Source organism: Cynoglossus semilaevis, chromosome 16 (genome assembly GCF_000523025.1).
Source record: "Cynoglossus semilaevis isolate Cse_v1.0 chromosome 16, Cse_v1.0, whole genome shotgun sequence".
NCBI classification, from domain to species: domain Eukaryota; kingdom Metazoa; phylum Chordata; class Actinopteri; order Pleuronectiformes; family Cynoglossidae; genus Cynoglossus; species Cynoglossus semilaevis.
In genome coordinates, this window is record NC_024322.1 from 9,999,355 (window position 1) to 10,017,917 (window position 18,563).

Genomic DNA, 18,563 nt, shown 5'->3' on the forward strand with positions numbered 1-18,563 from the left:
AAGTCCATGTTTTTACCCCTTTGTTCTCATACAAACAAATACAAGTATAGTATAAATATGTTATTTATTCATATTTTATTGAATATAATTTTACAAAAAAATATCCTTAACATGAAGTGTTTGTGTATTTTTTATAATTTTCAAAATCCATAAGGCCAGCTAAATTGAACACCTAGCGGGCCAGTTTTGGTCCCCGTGCCATATGTTTGACACCCCGTCCTATGAGGTCAATTTAAGGTAAAAAAAAAATCTTCTCACCTCACTGGTGTTGCAGATGTCACCGAGTGTGGATCCACAAGCCTTGCCTGGTGTGGCATTCCAGGGAATGATTCCTGTAGGCATGGAATTCAGAGAGATACAGTACATTGGAATTCCTGAGCCGTTAATATTTCAAACCTGAAGACTATGAATGGAACAAGTCTGCGAGGTCAACAGCATCATCTGCACATATCTGGGTGTTTGAAATGAATCAAATAAATATTTTTCTCTTATATTAGCTAAATATTTTAACTGAAATCTTTGTCAATGGATCCACAGTCTACTAATATTGACGGAAAATGAAGAGTATATTTGTTTTTGTACGACCAAACATAAACCAAGGCTAAAGATTAGTGAATGCACGTCTCACATCCAATCAGGTTCAGCTGTTGTAGCAGTATTCGTCCTGACATTTACCCAGTTACAGCTGCAACTCCATGCTCTGCACAGAGACTGCAACTTTAAAGTCATCCCAAATGACAAGGTCGACTGAGAAAAAAGGTCATAACTTGGTTTCATTATTCTTATTCAGTGACCTGACATTTCAGATGTCAGCAAAAGCTTACATTCACAGTGAGATTGGATACGGCAGGAAAAAAGTCTTTGTTCAGTCAGGAATGATCATGTGAAAAATAAATTACATCAAGGCAGAGTGTCTCAATCTACGGCACACAGACCAAATATGGGTCTATATGGGAAATATGATTTTCATTTTTTATGTTGTGCAGATGTTTTATATACTAATTGCAAACGAAGATTTTACGTGGCTCTGGTTTTTACTGGATTTTTGTTTTTATTGTTAATTTAGTTCTCAGAGCTGGTGATGTCAGACTGGACGACAACAATGGGCTGTTTTATGGGTGGGACCTTATAGAACAGCAGCAGATTTAAATGGTTCCATACAGCTATACAGACACATTTTATAGAGTTACTTAATTAACTTGTGTAAAAAAGTACAATGTACACATAATACTGCACGCCCACACAGTGGCACGGCACAAAACGTCGTAAACTTTCAACAACATTCATACCAGTATGACCGCCAACAAATGTCTCAACCGCTACACTTTTATTAGCCGTCTATCTCTCCATCAGCAATTCTTCTACACCACTTATTGTGGTCTACATGAAAGCATGGCTCACTGGCCAATCACAACAAAGCCCACAGACTGGGCCAAGCCTCGACATGAGACGCGAGAGTAATTATTGTTTCTCCGATGCCAAACTATACATTCCCCAGAGCATAAAGCTAATGCTAATGCTAATGCTCACCATACTGACGAACGTCCACGCAGATGGAGTCGATGTTGGTGAGGTTGGCCACGGGAGACTTCATGGCGTTGCAGGTCGACCACATGTTGTAAAAGAGGAAGACCGGTACGGCCGAGAAACCAAACACACCGAGCCAGGCCACGCCCAGAATGTATGTGAGGAACACAAACTGAGGAAACAAGTTTTTGGTACAGAATTAGATTTAAGTCATTGAACAATAAACCAAAACTGGGATTGATGTCTACATCTACTTCATTTGAATACAAATCAGACAGGCCTGAGTTGCAGTCAGGAGGCTGCTGTGTGGACGTACCATTCCACTGATGCAGCGTCCACAGATGGTGGTCTTGAACTCGCTGTGCAGTTCCTTCACTGCACTGGTGGTGTAGAAGCCCTCGGCCAGCAGAATGATCCCATACAGGAAGAAAAATGAAGCGATCCCGTAGATGACATACTGCATCAGCTGTATTCTGTTCAGACACAAGGCCAGAGGTGGATGTACTGTAAGTGGTACCACCGAGGCTGCGGTAGGTTCCGACAGTGAGACCACATCATGGTTTGATACATTAAAAAAAAAAAACCCAGCTATGCCTGGAGAAATGTCCACAATAAATGTCTGGTAGATAAACTGCGTTTCACTCCGTTATCTGCTGCAGACATTGGTGTTATTGTTAAATATCTCTAACCTGCTTTGGCTGATTAACAATCAACAGATGGTTATGATCAAGAGAGTCTGAGTGGAGAAGCTAAGAAGACCAAATGTGGAGACGAGAGGTGATGTACTTATGGGAACGGTCCACTCTGAGACCAACTGTGCCTGTAACATTAAACAGTGCACTCTGAGTCTACACTAACATCAAACACGTGCACATTCCTGTCTCTTGTCAATTCTGTTTTTTATTGTCAGGATTAATGGATGCACTGCAACAAAAAAAATCTCCATATTAGGACTGATCCTAAGGATAACGTGATCGTAGCAGACACTCAACGCTAAAAATAGCCCACATAAAGTCACCTTTAATAAACTCCAATAAACCCCCGAGATTCAACCTATTTTTTTAAAGGCTACATTTTCCATTACTTTGACATAAAAGACACAACATTTTGAACTTCAGACACCAGATCATTTCATGATGCAGTGCAGTGCTGTTCCAGGTTACTTACACATCAGTCAGCATGGCGTGATCGCTGGTGACTTTGGAGAAGTGAGTTTCCAGGATGGTCACAGTTCCGGTGAGAGCCACGTGGCCACATCCGCAGAACAGGGCAACACCAGAAAAGCAGAGGATTGTAGCCACGAGCGATGCATATGGCACCCCCCCTAAGCATTTGATGCAGCACTCAAAGCAACCTGTGGAAAACGGAAAGAAGAACAGTGGTTCAACTTGATGAAAAAAAACAAAAAACAAAACTTCAAAATAACTTTAAGAGCTAAAACATAAGTGAAAGTGTTTTGTTGATGCAACAGGCAATGACAACATATATATTACTGTTTCCATCGTGCCATTCTCCATCCATACAACATCAGGTTTTAGTTTTATCCCAGACCAAAAAGACAATTATAAAAAAAGTCTACAGGAAGCAGTGCAGACAGATGAAAGTGGCTAAAAAAAAGAAAAATCACACTTTTACCACAGCAGATGATCTTCATGTGGATGTGGTTTTTTTTTTTTATCAGATGCACTTTTTTTTTTCTCAATACACCATACAGTACAGTAACACTGTAGTGCAAAACACCACAGTGTGAGCACCCCCGGCTGCCCCTCTGAACGCCATTAGATTCACAGCTTTTGCTTAAAATCCAATGAAGTTGATTCAGAACGCCCAAATTCTCAAACCACGCCTCTTCTCAGTGCAGTTTCCCCACTGTTTTAACAAATAAAGAAAACACGGAACTAAAACCTATGTTGCGATAGCTTTGCAACCTCAGGGGGCCCTCGCCCCCCACTTTGGGAAACCACCACTCTAAAGGTACAGTATGTGTGGAACCACAGAGCTGTAATGATCTACTTGTCCATTGATCACTGCTGGTCACAGCCACTAATGTGCCATCAGACAAACTGTAATGGAAATCAATGGCAACCCCTCAGTGACGTGACCCAGATGGCTCTGTCTGCGTCCTGTCACGCAGAGCAGGTGGTTCGCCGTGCACCGTCTGTGGCTGCACGTCTGAAAACAAACCTCAGTGTGTTTTCAATCAGACCCACATATGTTGAACAGGATGTTGTCAAGTCACGAGGGAAAGATGGAAAGTCCTTGGACCTGCTTTAAATCACAGAGACGGACGATCGCGTCTTTCCTCTCGGTCACTCTGTGAAAGTATTTTAGACTTTGGGCTCAGTGCATACAGGAGTTTATTTAAGTAGGTTTTTTCTCAGCCACTGTTGTCAGCATTGTTTTCAGAAGCAACAGGTAGAACTGACAAATGTTTGAAATGACAAGAATAAAGTCTGGAAACACCTTTCAGAGTCAATCAAAAATGACAAAACATTGGAAAAAAGAACATTTGCATAATATGTTATTAAGTCTGGACCTTTGACCTGTGCACAATAAAACTGATTTAAGACTTTTTAACCAAAATTAAATCCATTTTACTAGATTATAGGACATATATTTCAATAAATTTCAATAAAACTGCTCTCATATCGGCATATATAATGCTCTGTGTACAGGTGAGGATGCCTCCAGTGTAGCAGTAGAAGGACTGGACAGTGTGAGCAGCTGCGGACGACGGGAGCACGTTTCAGTTCAGCAGAAGTCTAATGTTTGCCTTGATAAAAACAGGCCAAACATTCTTCTCTACTTGCTTGTTTCCTGAGTGAGGCGAAAATCCTGAGAGTTCATCTGTGTTTGAGCTCTGTGTCATGACAAAGGAAATTAAACGGGATAAAACCGCTGCAGGGCTGGTGCTATAGCAATCAGATGCTTCACTCTGCTGACTGTGTGTCCAGTACAGGGAGACAAAAACATCTTTTTGTCCTACGGTTAGTGAACAAGGGTTGCCATGGCAGCGTTTGACCACAACTCAATGAGTCCGCCGCAGCAGAGTCGCTAACTTGTACAGCAGCCCACATTTCTCTGATGAGTATGTGTAGGGAGGGTGGGTGGACCGTCAGGAGGCTCAGCACAAGCTCCAGCAGGATATTGAGCCCAGCTGCAAAGTAAATAGAGGCCATTTAAACCAAGTGGAGCTCTTGTGGTGGATGTTACTGTCAGGTTACATCTATCTAGACCAAAACCCATACAGGAAAGTCAAAACTACAGACCCCTTTTCTTTTTTTCTTATTTCTGAAGACTAAAGAAAAGAAATTCCTTCTTTGCAGAATTCTGGAGGAGGAGAATGGAAATCGTAAACCGACCCCCACCTCGCTCCGGCACAGAATTGTGATGTCTGTCTCACTACTGTCCATTCAGACTGAGGTCACTTTGAATAACACTGGTCATGTGTCTGGTTATGAAAGTGGCCTGGGTTAGACTCAGGGACACCACATGTCTGCAGTGTGTCACAACACCAAGATGAGCAGTCCTGGAAAAGTCCAGCAGCCATACCCACAGCTTGGTATAGTTACGAAAAAAAAAAATTATTTGGAGTCATACTATTTTAACTGAAACTAATTTACCATCATCTTTAGACGAAAGCAAAGGTGTTGAATTGTCAGCTCTAATGTTGTCACCAACCAGGTGCTAAGCTAAAAACACAACAAACTGTAGGTTGTATTTTCACAGCTAGGCTCAACATGTTGGCAGGTCGGCACTGGACTGTCTCAACACTGGCACGTGGACTGACCCGCCACTCCACCCTGTGAGCTGCAGACCTAATAACATTTGCTCCTGCATACTGTGTACGCCAGGCACAGTATTCGGCAGTAAAACTTTAAAGTACAGTAATCAAGGGATGAGTGAAATATTTTATGTGTCGCTCAGTTATGTAATTAGGGAATGTTTGTACAGAATGAGTGGACTGTGTGGGACTGGGACAGGCAGCAGCATAATGCACTGTAAACACTGCTTTAAATCATCGTGCTCAAAGGGCAATAACAAGAGCTGCTGACTCCAAACAAGAGTCGGCACGGTTTCTGTGAAGGGCCTTTAATGATCGTCACATGCTGTCAAACGAATACACAAGATAATATCTGCAGTCCATCAACAGGAGTGGACACTGAGGCGAGCCAGACTGGAAAAGACTAACCAAGAGAAACAGGTGCAAATTAATGACTGTTTGTGATGACAATGTTTGTCTCTTTTCCATTTTTTTTTTCCCGTGGCGCCCATGTAATTTCCCCACCGTGGCATAAATAAAAAAACTTTTTACAATTCTGCATCCCACACTTTGGGAACCACTGCCTTAAAGGCTCATCAGAATAATGATGGGAGTACTGATTCGGTGGTATCAATATGTATATCAAGTATCAAGTACTGTTTATTCTCATCAAGTATCAATACTTCGATGTCTGATATTAACTTTTTGCCGATATCCGATATTGCAGATATTGTCCAAACACTTAATTTCCGATTCCGATATCAATGTTTATATACAGTAGGTCTGGTAATATTTACTTAACTGTACAAAACACTGCATGAGTATGCGATTAATTAAATGAGCTGCAATGCTGCCATCTATATTATCGGTCAGTCAATATTATCAGACATCGCTAATCAATATTAATTACAAAAACTCGCTGTGCAGTTCCCCAAATCCCCAAAACATCATTTGGTGAAACCCAACCTGGCATTGTGTTATCGGGTTTTTATTAACGGGGGAAAAAACTAGATTCTTACAGTTATTCCATAATATGCTAATATTAGGCTGATGATATCGGTCAGTCAATATTATCGGACATCGCTAATCAATATTAATTACAAATGAAAAAAAGCACATTTGTCGCTAATGGTATTGATAAAGAAAAATCAAAAATGGTATCATACCAAATCTAAAACCATCACCGAAGAAGAGTGGAAGAAAACAACTGCCTGTACTGTATAAGAAAAAAAGAAAAATCTTGCATTTGTGTCACTGAGTGAGAAACTTTCAGAGAAAGCATTCAGACCCAGTGAATGAAAGAATCCACAAACCCACTGATACAAAGGGTCAGTGTCTGCAGACCTACAGTAGACTGTCCATCACACTGGACTCTCAGGGGCCTTTCAGAATGGAAGTCAACCACAAATCCGCTCTTACGGCAAACAGGCTGGAAGCCCGGGACAAGTCCACTGCTGCGTTCCATCCTGCACCCCCGCCCCCAGCACTGCACACAGTTTGGCCATAAAGGAGCATCATAGCAGCCACTTCACAGTCACTGCAGGAGGATCCTGTTAGCCACATTAGTGTGTGATTAAGGCAGTGGAGCAGCACAGACCGTCTGCACACTAACACTAATCTGACAAGTCGTCGAGCCGCCACCTCAGGGCCGTGGACTTCAAAAAAGGTCCATAAATCCACAGGTTAACTCTGTTTAAGTCAGGTTTACTACATCATCAGTTACTTTGTGGCTCGTTTCATCACTTCATTTAATGACCGACGGAGAACACTGTCAAAGGAGGTGAAGACAGACAGGAAGTTGGAAATACCCCAATGTTTCCCATCTGGACCTGAACCAGGAAGGTTAGGGTTCATGGTTGGGTCGCTGCCCCACAGATCACCTCAGAGACACTACTACACAGGTCCCTGTGGTATAAAGTCGCAGTACTGCAAATATTTCTTGTTATATCGAAGAACAAACCGCAGTACTGCACATATTTCTTGTTATATCGAAGAACAAACAGTACGCTGTTAAGCTCAACAACAAGATAATTCTTCAGAGACGTTGTAAACATGGTCCTGCAGCTGTTCCTGTTTCCTCACCATGATCACCGATCATCAGTCAACAGGTTTTAAACGCAACACTGACACGACAGAGCTGAAATCTTCCAACAGCTGGGACGATCAGTAAAACACAACTATATTTTGTCTCTTGGTGTGAAAAAGGTAATCAGCGTGGAAAAAATGTAAACCAATTATTCAAGCTGTAATACTTTCAAATCTGTAGACTGGTTATGGACTTGAACCTTTATGAGCTCAAACTGTTACAGTTAGGAACAGGGTTCAGAGTTGTCAGATCGTCTGATTCTCCACCTTATATAACAGTGAACTGAGACAGTTGCAGTATGGACTTTTACATACAGTAACCAGGTCATTTTTTCAGTGTTAAACTTATCATACTTAGCATCTTCCTTATCCGACACCATCTAAATGTTAAACATATTTCACACATTCAGCAGCTGTTTCTGCCTTTGCCTTCATGCAGTGAACATCTTATAGTCACACTTTGATTAGTTCTACACAACAGCACATTTACATTATTTGCTTTCTTGCAATTTTTTTTACAACAAAAAAACATTAGCTGCTGTTTAACACCCAATCATAAATCATAATGTTTCTGCAGTGCTACATGCATCAATCTGTGACTTTTTTTTAACTGTTTACTAAGCAGAATCAATGTAAGCTGATGAGTGATTCATTGTCTTTGTTCTTTTGCAAGGAAACTACCAAACCAGAAAAATTTTGCAATTTCCTTTTCACATTAGACAAGCCCATTCATGGCCAACTGATAAACACCAAGACCCACAATATCTAAGATGGTGATATTGCAACTTATCCATGAAGAACAAGTTTACTTCCACCTCATCTTGATTTAATCCAACCTCTGGCCTCATTGCTAACAGATGTCTCTATTTACAGCTAATGCTACGTGTTGTTGATTGTTGCTCCATTGGGGCACTTTGCCAAAACACCATTTATGAGAATGAGAATTTTCCACACTTTCCACTTTGAGAGGGACAACACTTTTTTTAAAATGCAATAATGGCCATAATAGCCATTCCCAAAGGATGAGGGAGATGTGGGCTCGCACAGTCATCAAAAGTGGTCTCCATGTTTACACTGGATACTCATTTAGCTAAGAGCTGTTGACAGCAGCTCACTTCTAAGTGCATGGAAAAAGAAGTTGGGAGCTAGTCGATGATGATGATGAAGATAGTATTTTGTGAAGACCACAACAGCTGAGATTGAAAGAAATGAATGAATGCATTTCTAATTATGACAACCTTTGCATGTCCGTTTCTAACCTCGAGCTCGAGACCTAACGTCAACATTTTACCATTAAAAAGATAGACTGAGACGAGATGGTGGCCTGGGAGTTGAGAGGCAAACCACATAATTACACCGTCATTGGCTGGAATCTGATAAGAGGCTGGGGGAGCCTTGGTTTCATGGCACCCCTCATTTCCCTCCCACGCATTTTCTGCCACATTTCATGTCAACTCTCAAATGGCACCATGAAAGTTTTCAACACAGAGAGGTATGCAGCAAGCTGGCGAAAACACTAAGTTCCTTAGTAGATGGAGTTGAACCTGATTAAGAAAAACTGCTCACTAATTAGATTCCCACCTTAGATGAACCCAGAGCTGGGAAATACAAATACAGAGTGAACACGGCTGTCAATCAATGGAAATTATTTTAGATTAATCACGATTATTCATGATTAATCATAAATAATCATGATTAATCATTGTTATTTGTTATGTTCCCACAAGCACAGACTGACTGTTAACATAAACATTTTTTCCCGCAGCACGTGCAATTATGATGTTGTATTATACAGCGTGGATGATAGAACAATGATTGGATACACATCTGCACAATGTGTTAAAAAGCATTAAAATGTCCTCAAATTTAACAAATTAATTCTGACACTTCCATTTCAGCTTAAAGAGTTGAAAAAAATAAAAATCATTTTACTTTATTGTTAAAAACATGCGTGTTGCAGACACAGCTGTGACCGCCTGTTAAAGTCACCTTTCTGCCCTCATCAATCATCTGCCTGCCACAAATGAACAATTCAAACGCACCCTGAGGTTTAAAGGATCTGTTAGAAATTCAGTCCAATTGTTTTTTAAATAATGACAGTAGCGCGGTGGTGACCAGCGGCAACGCAGCATCAGTCCTGCTGCAGGAGCCAGTTCTGCTGGAAAACATCACCCTGACAGACTTCAGCTAAGTAGATCATTAAGGAGAAGGACGAACCATAAGAGGAAAAGACGTGATGTACGACAGCCACAGCTGTTGTGCCGAGGCAGTGATGCAGAATTCTGAAATGATATTTTACCCCACTGCTCTCAGACAATAACAAAAGGAGCCAGCGCTGGCATAAGTTAAACAAGTGCTGAGAAAAAAAAAAAAAAAAAAAAAAAATCAAGCAAAGTCTTGTGTTGAGTCTGGAGAAGGTTAAAGCCCCAGTAAACAGAGCAGTGAAAGAAGTGCACTGGCTCTTTGTGAGCGCTCGTTGGTACCTCTTTTGTCCAGGCTCTCCTCTGATGAAGTTTCCATGGTTGTTTTTCTCCCATCCAGCAAAAATGCTTTCTTGAAGCAAAGTCTCTCCTTCCTATCTCGCCCTAAATGTCCCCTTGCAGCCCTCCCTTCACTCACACATCCTCTCGCTTTTCCTCTTCCTCTTTCTCTCTCTCTCTCTCTCTCTCTCTCTCTCCTGCCTCACAACACTACACTCTATGTAAAGGATTCAAGGATAAAGAGTTGGTAATTTTTCGTAAACTTTAATCAATCAATTTAAATCTTCAATCAGGTTAATCACAGGTTAGATGTGGATTAATCACAATTAATCACTAATCACGATTAATCGTGGTGAATCAACATCCCTAAATAAGAGCTTGCTGGAACTCAAACACATAACAGCAGGTCGATGCATTTGTTTTACACTTGTTTGGTACTTAATTAATGTGAAACTTCACGATGGCTTTTAAAACGTGCGGAAAGTTGGGTTGAAAGAGACAGCGTGAAAGAGGGAGAGAGGGGAGAGGGGGGGATGTCACACCATGCTCCCATCTCTGTTTATTCTTTTAGCAGAGAAACAGTTGCAATGTTTTGATTCTGATTACGTGTCCCGCCTTTCAAGCAACAAACAGACCCGATTGGCTCTCGCCCTTTTTATGTTCCTCTTGTTTACACAACAAATTCAGCGCTGATTGGACTTTGTCACCGGCACTTTTGTCTAGGTTTGTAGAATTAAATTTCACCAAAACTTTGTAATTGGTTTTCATTTAACTTTTTGTCCAAACAATTGGCGGAAAATGACTGGATGGAAAGTTGAATTATGGGAAATGCTCTGCCTGTGATTCTGCCCGTTCATTAAAAGGCCTCAGAAATGTTAATCAGATGAATGTATACAAATTGATTTACCCAGTTATACTGAAGGTCCAGGTTTATTATAACAACTCATTTGGAAAATGAAGTCCACGAGGTCTGAATATGACTGCATTAAATTAACGTTTACATCAAGCTACAGTTGCTGCTTTGCCTGGATTGGCTCAAACGTGAGGGAAATTATTTCTAATTTCTAACACGAGTGTTTGGATGAACACCACCTGTGGTCTCCTAAAAGCTGTGGACCTCTCAGTCCAGTTTTTATGATGTGATGTGACACTGTAAATTGTAACCTGAGTAAAACTGCCCGGGGAGAAAAGGGGCTTGTTAAGCAGTGAGAGTGTTTAAGGACAGAGGAGGGGTCGAGACCCCCACTTTTGAACTCCCTTCATGGCCCTTAGGCACAAAAATCCCCTTTTTCATATTCATGAATGTATGAGTGTGGGTGCAGTGACACTGGTTGATCCCTGCAACTGGTGATGTGCACCATATGCCCACTGCTCCTTTGGCATGCATTATAAAACACTGACCACCATGTTTGCTCCATCTGGTGGCCTGTAACACAGAAAAACCACACAGGAAAGGAATGGGTGGCAAATAAACATTTCCTAAACAGGCAGAATGTGTGTCCTCTGGGCTGGTGTAAACACTGGAGGAGAAAAAAAAAAAGAAATCAGTGTGTGTGAGAATGGCACACACACACACACATGGAAAAAGAACGAACACGATGAAGAGAATACAACAAAAACAAAGAGGATCATAAATGAAAAGAACTTGAACAAAATAACAGAGGGAGATGGATGGCTGGAGAAGACCACAGGACCAGACAGTGAGAGAAGGATGAGGAAGAAAACCTTGGCTGGGTTTGTTTGGCAACAGCAGGCCGAGGAGCCCCAGGGGCATGCTAATGAGAGAAAGGCCTTTCAGCAGTGACAGGGGGGTGAGGATGGGGGAGGGGGGGCTGCTGGAGCCGCTCTGAAGAGGGGGCTTCTCACGGATACCAGAACCTCAGAGAGGAGAGGAATCAACAGGGGAGGGGGAGCCTCAGGGGTCAGGGAAGTGAACTTAGCGGGGATCCCATAACAACTAATGCCGCACTAATCTGAAGGCTTTTTCTCCGGCAGCTCTATAAAACCCCAGGACCGACTGACATCATCCTCGTGAAGCAGTGAACAAAAACCACATATTTAGAAACGATCCTTCTTTGAACACTTCACAGAAACCTATCTTAGCTGTGCTTCTTTTATCCACCTTAATTAAACAAAGGAGATCAGACAAAACCGGAATAAATGCATCACACTAATACAATTTACCAGTTACAGAGTGAGTCAAAACTGTTTAGTGACCCATCTGTAAACCATGGACTGCAACATGTTTGACTTTACTGCAGAGCAGAAGCACCCATTACCAGCCGGGGGCCTCTTTCACAGGGTAATGTGAGTCAGCCTCCATAAAACTTAAAAGAGGGGGAAAAAATATGTCAAAGATTTAAGTTACATTTTGTCCACCACTTGAATGCATTACAGCATCATGGACATTAAAGCACATTAAATATGACAAAATGCCTTTTTGCTCTGGGATGATGTAAAGAAGCCCAGCTTTTACTGGCACGTCCATTAATATAATGTATTAGGCAGCAAACAAAGAACATTAAAAATGTTCTCAAATAATAATAATAATAAACTACACATTACAGGTCAGTAAACATATTACATGTCCCTCTGTTCCCAGCAGTACTGTATTACCCTGGCTTAAACCTAATGTCAACAGTAATAAAACAGCTGTTTATATGAAACTAAGACCTTTTTTTGCATAAATGTTCCTCTACATAATTATTAATTTTTATCAGGTAAATCCCAGGCATGGTACGTCTCTGTACTTCAACAAGTTTAATAAAATGTTATTAGGTTATGGACTATTGTTTAGTTATGTTATATATATATTTATTTTTGTTTTTAAGTCTATTTGGTATGTATTGGATAGTTAGGTATTTGATACATGTACAACATCCTAGTTGACATTATACTTTAGCAGACTGAAGCACCTTTGGCTTAACTTATGTGACTTAAGTTTTTCTTTGGCATATTTCATTTTTGGCTAACATAATTGGTTTAGCATTTTAGCATTCCTCCATCTTTTAGTGCTGGTGTAAGCTATGGAGATGACAACATAAACCTCCCTGTTTTGTTTTACCTGCTAATGCTTTTTGGCTAATGCTAATATATCAGCACCCAGACATTCATCGCTTTATTATTACATTATAAAACAGCACCTCGTGCAAAACTTTTAGTTTTATTAAAAGTCATCATAGCAAACGATTAAATGCTGTTGGACAACAAAACAGGAAGTCTGTGGAAAATTACTATTTTCTTACTTTTATCCATATTTCTGGTAGAAACAGAAACATGTGCTTTTTTATTTTAATCTTAGTGAGAATGTTCTGCTCCAGTTGTTGTCCAATCTGTGCAGACAGCTGTGGGGAAAATAAAAAAGGTGAAGATATTGAACCCCAAACTCAAATACTGAAATAAAGAATGATTTATATAAAGAATATATAAATATATATTTCTCAGCCCACTCTAACATGTGTTAAAGTGAAAAACTTGTCCCAAGGGCCAAAAACTTGACTGTAAAATATACATTAGTTTCCCCCTGCTTTTTGGAGAAGCCACACGATACTTTTTTGTGGAGAGGGATTGTGGGAAAAGATTTTTAGTGACTTGGTTTCAAGTAACGGTCCAACTTACATTAGATGTAGCTGGATTTGAACCGAGGAAAAGAGGCTTCTACTGCCCCCTACTGAGCACCACGAAACCTGTGGGGAATATCGCACATGGAAATTGTGTATATAACTGGGACAACACTGGAAAACTGAATCAATGCTGGAAAAAGCTGGAATAGATTGAGACGCCTCCACACCACTAACAGACAGACAGTTCACGTGACTGTGGGAATAACCCTACGAGCCCGAGCGTGACATGCTCAGCTACAGTGCGAGACAGGGCCACGCCCCTACTTGAGGACACAATCTGAATGATGATGAAGCTCGGACAAATGAAGAGGTGGGGGCTCCATTGTGGCTCAATCCTTTATGCTCCATGCCCGGGGACCCTGAGAGCTCCTCAGCGCCCAGTCACCCGTAAAAGACCTGCACTCCGAGGACGGCTTTCTCAGGGAGTTTGGGAGTCTGTGTTGATGCCCAAGAACCACTTCACACACTGACATCAGTCTGACAAAGCAGGTTAAATACACCGGGGGGTCGGGGGAGGGGGGGTACAGGTGTGTGTGGAAGGACCCAAATGACCATGACTGTCTTAAACAAACTACAATATAGATAGAGATAGATAGAACTTTATTAATCTCACGGGAGTTCCCTTTGGGAAATTTAGAAATGTAATATTCCACTGAACTCACAGGAACCAGCGGACAATTCCATTCCCATGATTCAACTGTGAATCCCAGCATCAGGGAGCGTGAAATTCTTGTAAATAACACAATGTTCTGGCAATCCGCTGCAGTCCAACACCATTCCAGTCAACTCTGTCAGCATAACTGACCTAGATTCAAGTCTCCCTGCAGGTCAGTGTGTTCTTCATGTTGTGGCTGTTATTGATCGCTCCACTAAAGCACTGGGCTACTAACCTATTACAGTGATCTGGTTATTTGCTGGCAGACCTAGTTTTCTCTGATGGGGGATTTTCAAGTGAAAAAAAACATCAGAACAAATCTATAGGATTTATGCACAACATTCACACTGTAAATGAATGTTATGTAGGAGATACAGTTACATGCCATGAACTGCAAAAACAAGTATTACATTTTAAGAAGAATAAGAGTTTGCTCAGACATTCAGGAGTTCAGCATTTGTGACTGGTACGAGCTCAGAGAAGCGTCTATATGTCGTTGTCCGTCTCCGTTATTAAAAAACTAAATTCTGCAGCTCATTGTTCTTCATCGACCACAAGACGGAAAACGCTCATACATTCTTCATGGAGCATATGGTGGAAATACAATATCTATGTAATTTTAACCAGTATTAAAAGAGCCATACTTTGTTTCTTGGCATCACCTACTGTACAATTTCCACATTGATTATTTTTGCCTCCACTATAATTACCAGTCTTTGACCAGACAATGCCCAGAGTATCTGACTCGGCACTTTTTTAATTGCACGTTTGCGTTACAATACTGTCAGGTCTGGACACAGAGCAACGCTGACACGGTGAGGCCTGGCAGCCATGTTTTTTTTTCTCCAGAAATGACCTCACATCCCTGACTCTCTGGCACCTTCCACAGCCACTGTGGTTTTGGCCTGAGAGCGATGATGGGAGAGTGAGAGCCACAGATGCTTCATATTATCCAGGCTCCCCTAACTTACAGCACTTTGGAAACAGCCACAATAGCCTGGCGTTACAGAAAACCAAATGCAATATAAAAAGCCCAAGTATCAGAATCTTAGTCTAGAGTCAATAGAAAGCATGGGTGCCAGGAAAGAAGCAAAGCAAAACCTTAAGCGATTGTTGATATGGACCAGAGGAAAGTGGGAGTAAAGTAGCTCGTTATAGCATTTTAGCAAAACATCCCAACCAGTGTTTGTTTCGGGTCATGAACTTGCGCTATTTTATGGACAAGGAAAGAAAAGGGATCTGCATCAGCACAATTGTTTGTTGTAGCTTCGGTGTGCAGTGAATATCTGAACGATGCCTCTGGTCTGAGGGACCAGGCTTCGTCTTCTTGGTGATCCAACTGCTACCATTACATTGAGGAGCCAGTAGACCAGCGTGGAGGTACAGCAAACAAACACCTCCATTATGGCACCATTAAAAGCCACAATAATGTTCCATAATAACCTTTTTTTTACAATGGTGCTAACACTGCAGAGAAAGTTATTATTGGTGGAGAAAATGAGGCTTCATTAAAAAAAAAAACGCTGCTTTTCTGTGGAAAAACGATTAAATAAAAGGCAAAAACATTGCAGTGAATGCTACAAAACCCAAGGTCCAGGTCAATTTATAAGACCCTTTACCAGAGTGGGTCTCGTTACAGTATGTGCTATCGCTTGTACTATGTTGAAACTGCCATTTAGTTAGCAATACACACACCACTACGATGTGTCGTTGACTACTTAAATGCGTTTGTGTTTTGAAGAGCAGAAATGGGACAAAAACCTGATGATAAATCAACCGTGAGATGGACGGGACTGGAACACTACCATGAATCTGTACACCCTTTGAAATTTGACGTCTTTTTCTCAAGTTCTTTATATATGAGGGGAATTTTTCAAGACGTGTGTCAGGGAAAAAAAAAAACAAGTTTTGCTTTGATTGATGAACACACTTCATTTGTGCATTTTTCATGGATCTGCAGGACTTCTCACTTAAGTGGTAAACAACACAGGAGGAAGAGGATGAAGAGGAGGGGGAAGACCCTCAGAGCCCACTTGTTGCACAGGCATGTGACACACACACACACACACACACACAATAGAGTCATGATGAAGCAGGGAGACACAGAGACAGCAGACCAGACTCTCCAGCTAATCTTGGGGGCTACTTCCCATGAACGGACCCCCCCCTCCCCTCCCCTCCCCCGTGTCTCCCAGAGCTGCTGGGATCACTTTCCCTGTGTGACTCCCGCCATTCCTATTGTTCCCTGCCTCACGCTGCTAACCTCTCACCTCTGACCCAGGACTTCATCCTTTTCAAACCTTCCAGCACTTTCTCCCCAGCTACACTTGAGGAAGCAGAAACCTCCCCCTCCCTACTACCCTCCTCCCCCACACAGGGTCTGCCAGTTCTACTCATCTAAACAAGGCCAGTCAGACCCCACTGTGTCCAGATTCATCACCAGCTCTATGACAACACAGCAGCTAGCACACGGATCGTTCTAACACCATTGTTCCTTCCTGTGCCTTCAAGAGCTGGAGACCAGAACTGTTACCAACCTGAACCTGACACCCCCACCCAGCCACCCACCAGAGACACATCCGCCCTCCCCTTCATTAATGTGAGGACAGCTGACCTGAGTTGATAGCCCACCCCTAATTGTCACATACTGCTGCCATAAAGAACAAACTCCGAGCAATTATTTTTTCATTGAAGATATTCTTCTGACCTCCTTGATGAAAATATGTACAAATGTTCTAAACTTTTTTTGGTTTGTCTCTGGCATGAAATAGAATTTCTTTTAAGCTTCGCCCAATCCAAGAGGATTTATCACACTATCAAAGGCAAATCCAGTCACAAATACTTAAAAATAAATACAGTTTTGCAAAGAAAATATTGCCACAGCACCATGAAAGCCAATGAAGCTTTGCCCAATTTCTTGGATTTATGGCGTTGTTAACCACAGGAATGGCAAAACGGCTCAAAAACAAGTCCATAACACAGCGACAGTTTTCCAGAGACCCTGGAAAAAAGACACAACAGCTTGGGTTTGAGTCAGTTCTGTGTTCGGTACTTTCTGGTTACGCCGGGATTTAAAATGTGGGTGGGCTTTTCTGAAGCCATATATGCAAATATATGTATATGCTACGTTTTCTTAATTCACATAGTTTTCTGTGTCAAGTTATTTTGTTCTTGTCTAGAAAGCGTTTTGGTTTTCATCCCAAATATTCAGTGTTTAGAGAAAATTTATTTTTAACCTTTTCCTTGGACGTCTGCGAAAAATTCACTTTGCGAGTTTGTAAGTTGTACTAGAGCATTGTTTCCCAAAGACTGGGTCGCGACCCTCAGGTGGGTCGCAGGAAGAATTTTTTGGGGTTGTCTCGCATCATGTTTCCCAGGAGTTTACAAATAATATCTATTGACTTGGGTCGCAAAGGTTTATGACTTAAAATATGGGTCCCCAGAAAAAAGTTTGGGAAACACTGTACAAGAGAAAATAACATGAACACACACACACACACACACACACACACACACACACACGTAGCTTCTACATTCCAGCCACTCAGTTCTGTCGCAACATCACGTTAATACGTTCAGCTGCGACCACATTATTTTCACAACACTGTTTTCCCATTGTGTTGAGGTCAAAAGCTAAGATGACTTATGTGGTGAAGTATTATTTCTACTACTGCAGTACTCGCTGATCTCCGCTCTGGTCAGTGTGTGTGTGTGTGTGTGTCCAGCTGTGTTGCAGACATATTTTAAGCTGCTTCCCAGCCCGTGAAATAAACTTAGAGCTGGCGACTCAGAGACCTTTTACAGAACATGTGTGAACGGTTAAAGCGTGACACAACAAAAGAATGATTCATTTGTCTACGTTCGGGGAAAATCCGAACAGAGCCTTTCAAAATCTTCCTTCAAACCCCGGCTCGCAGCTATTTAGTCTAATTGAAATCTATCTTCATAAACCCCCAGTCTGTCTGTGAGGCAAACATCTCCCGCAAACACTCTCCCCCAGCTATTGGGTTTCCTGCAGCTGTCGCCTCATGAACACTCAGTGATCACAGATTTTCATCTGCTTGGCAGAAGCGCCGCTTCCTGCCTGTCGGGGTTTCTCTCCACACAATAGAACAGTGAGAATAAAAACTGTCACTTGGATTATTTTTCCCCGTTCTTTGGCACGAAAACTGTTCCTAATGGTAGAGAATCTGTGTCGCAGTGTCCTCCAACTCTGGTTCCACTGTGTCACATGCAGCACACGACAGTGTGAACAAACAGGTGTCATGTGTATTTTCCCCTGTCCTCGGTGTAACCGATGAAACAGGTTGCTAAGGAGATCGATCTGAGTTTTGGTTTTGCAGTAATATTGTCACTGGCAGAATATGACCAATTACGCTGGAAATAAAAAGCAATACAACTGTGGCTATAACTGTTCATTGACATTCCTG

At 41.7% G+C, this 18,563-nt stretch overlaps 1 protein-coding gene across 2 annotated transcripts in view; it reads right to left on the reverse strand.

Annotated features, from left to right (window-relative positions):
* gpm6bb (glycoprotein M6Bb) overlaps positions 1 to 18,563 on the reverse strand; it is a 32,016-nt gene that overhangs the window by 5,640 nt on the left and 7,813 nt on the right. The window contains exons 1-5 of one of the 2 annotated variants that reach the window (XM_025063541.1): positions 9,859 to 10,004; positions 2,695 to 2,881; positions 1,844 to 2,000; positions 1,531 to 1,699; positions 259 to 332 (exon numbers count right to left, since the gene is read on the reverse strand). In XM_025063541.1, the coding sequence (XP_024919309.1) occupies positions 259 to 332; positions 1,531 to 1,699; positions 1,844 to 2,000; positions 2,695 to 2,881; positions 9,859 to 9,895 (624 nt within the window). In that variant the 5' untranslated portion in view covers positions 9,896 to 10,004. Of the gene's footprint in view, positions 1 to 258; positions 333 to 1,530; positions 1,700 to 1,843; positions 2,001 to 2,694; positions 2,882 to 9,858; positions 10,005 to 18,563 lie in introns of those variants that run through there. The other variant, XM_008328559.3, reaches the window with a different exon arrangement.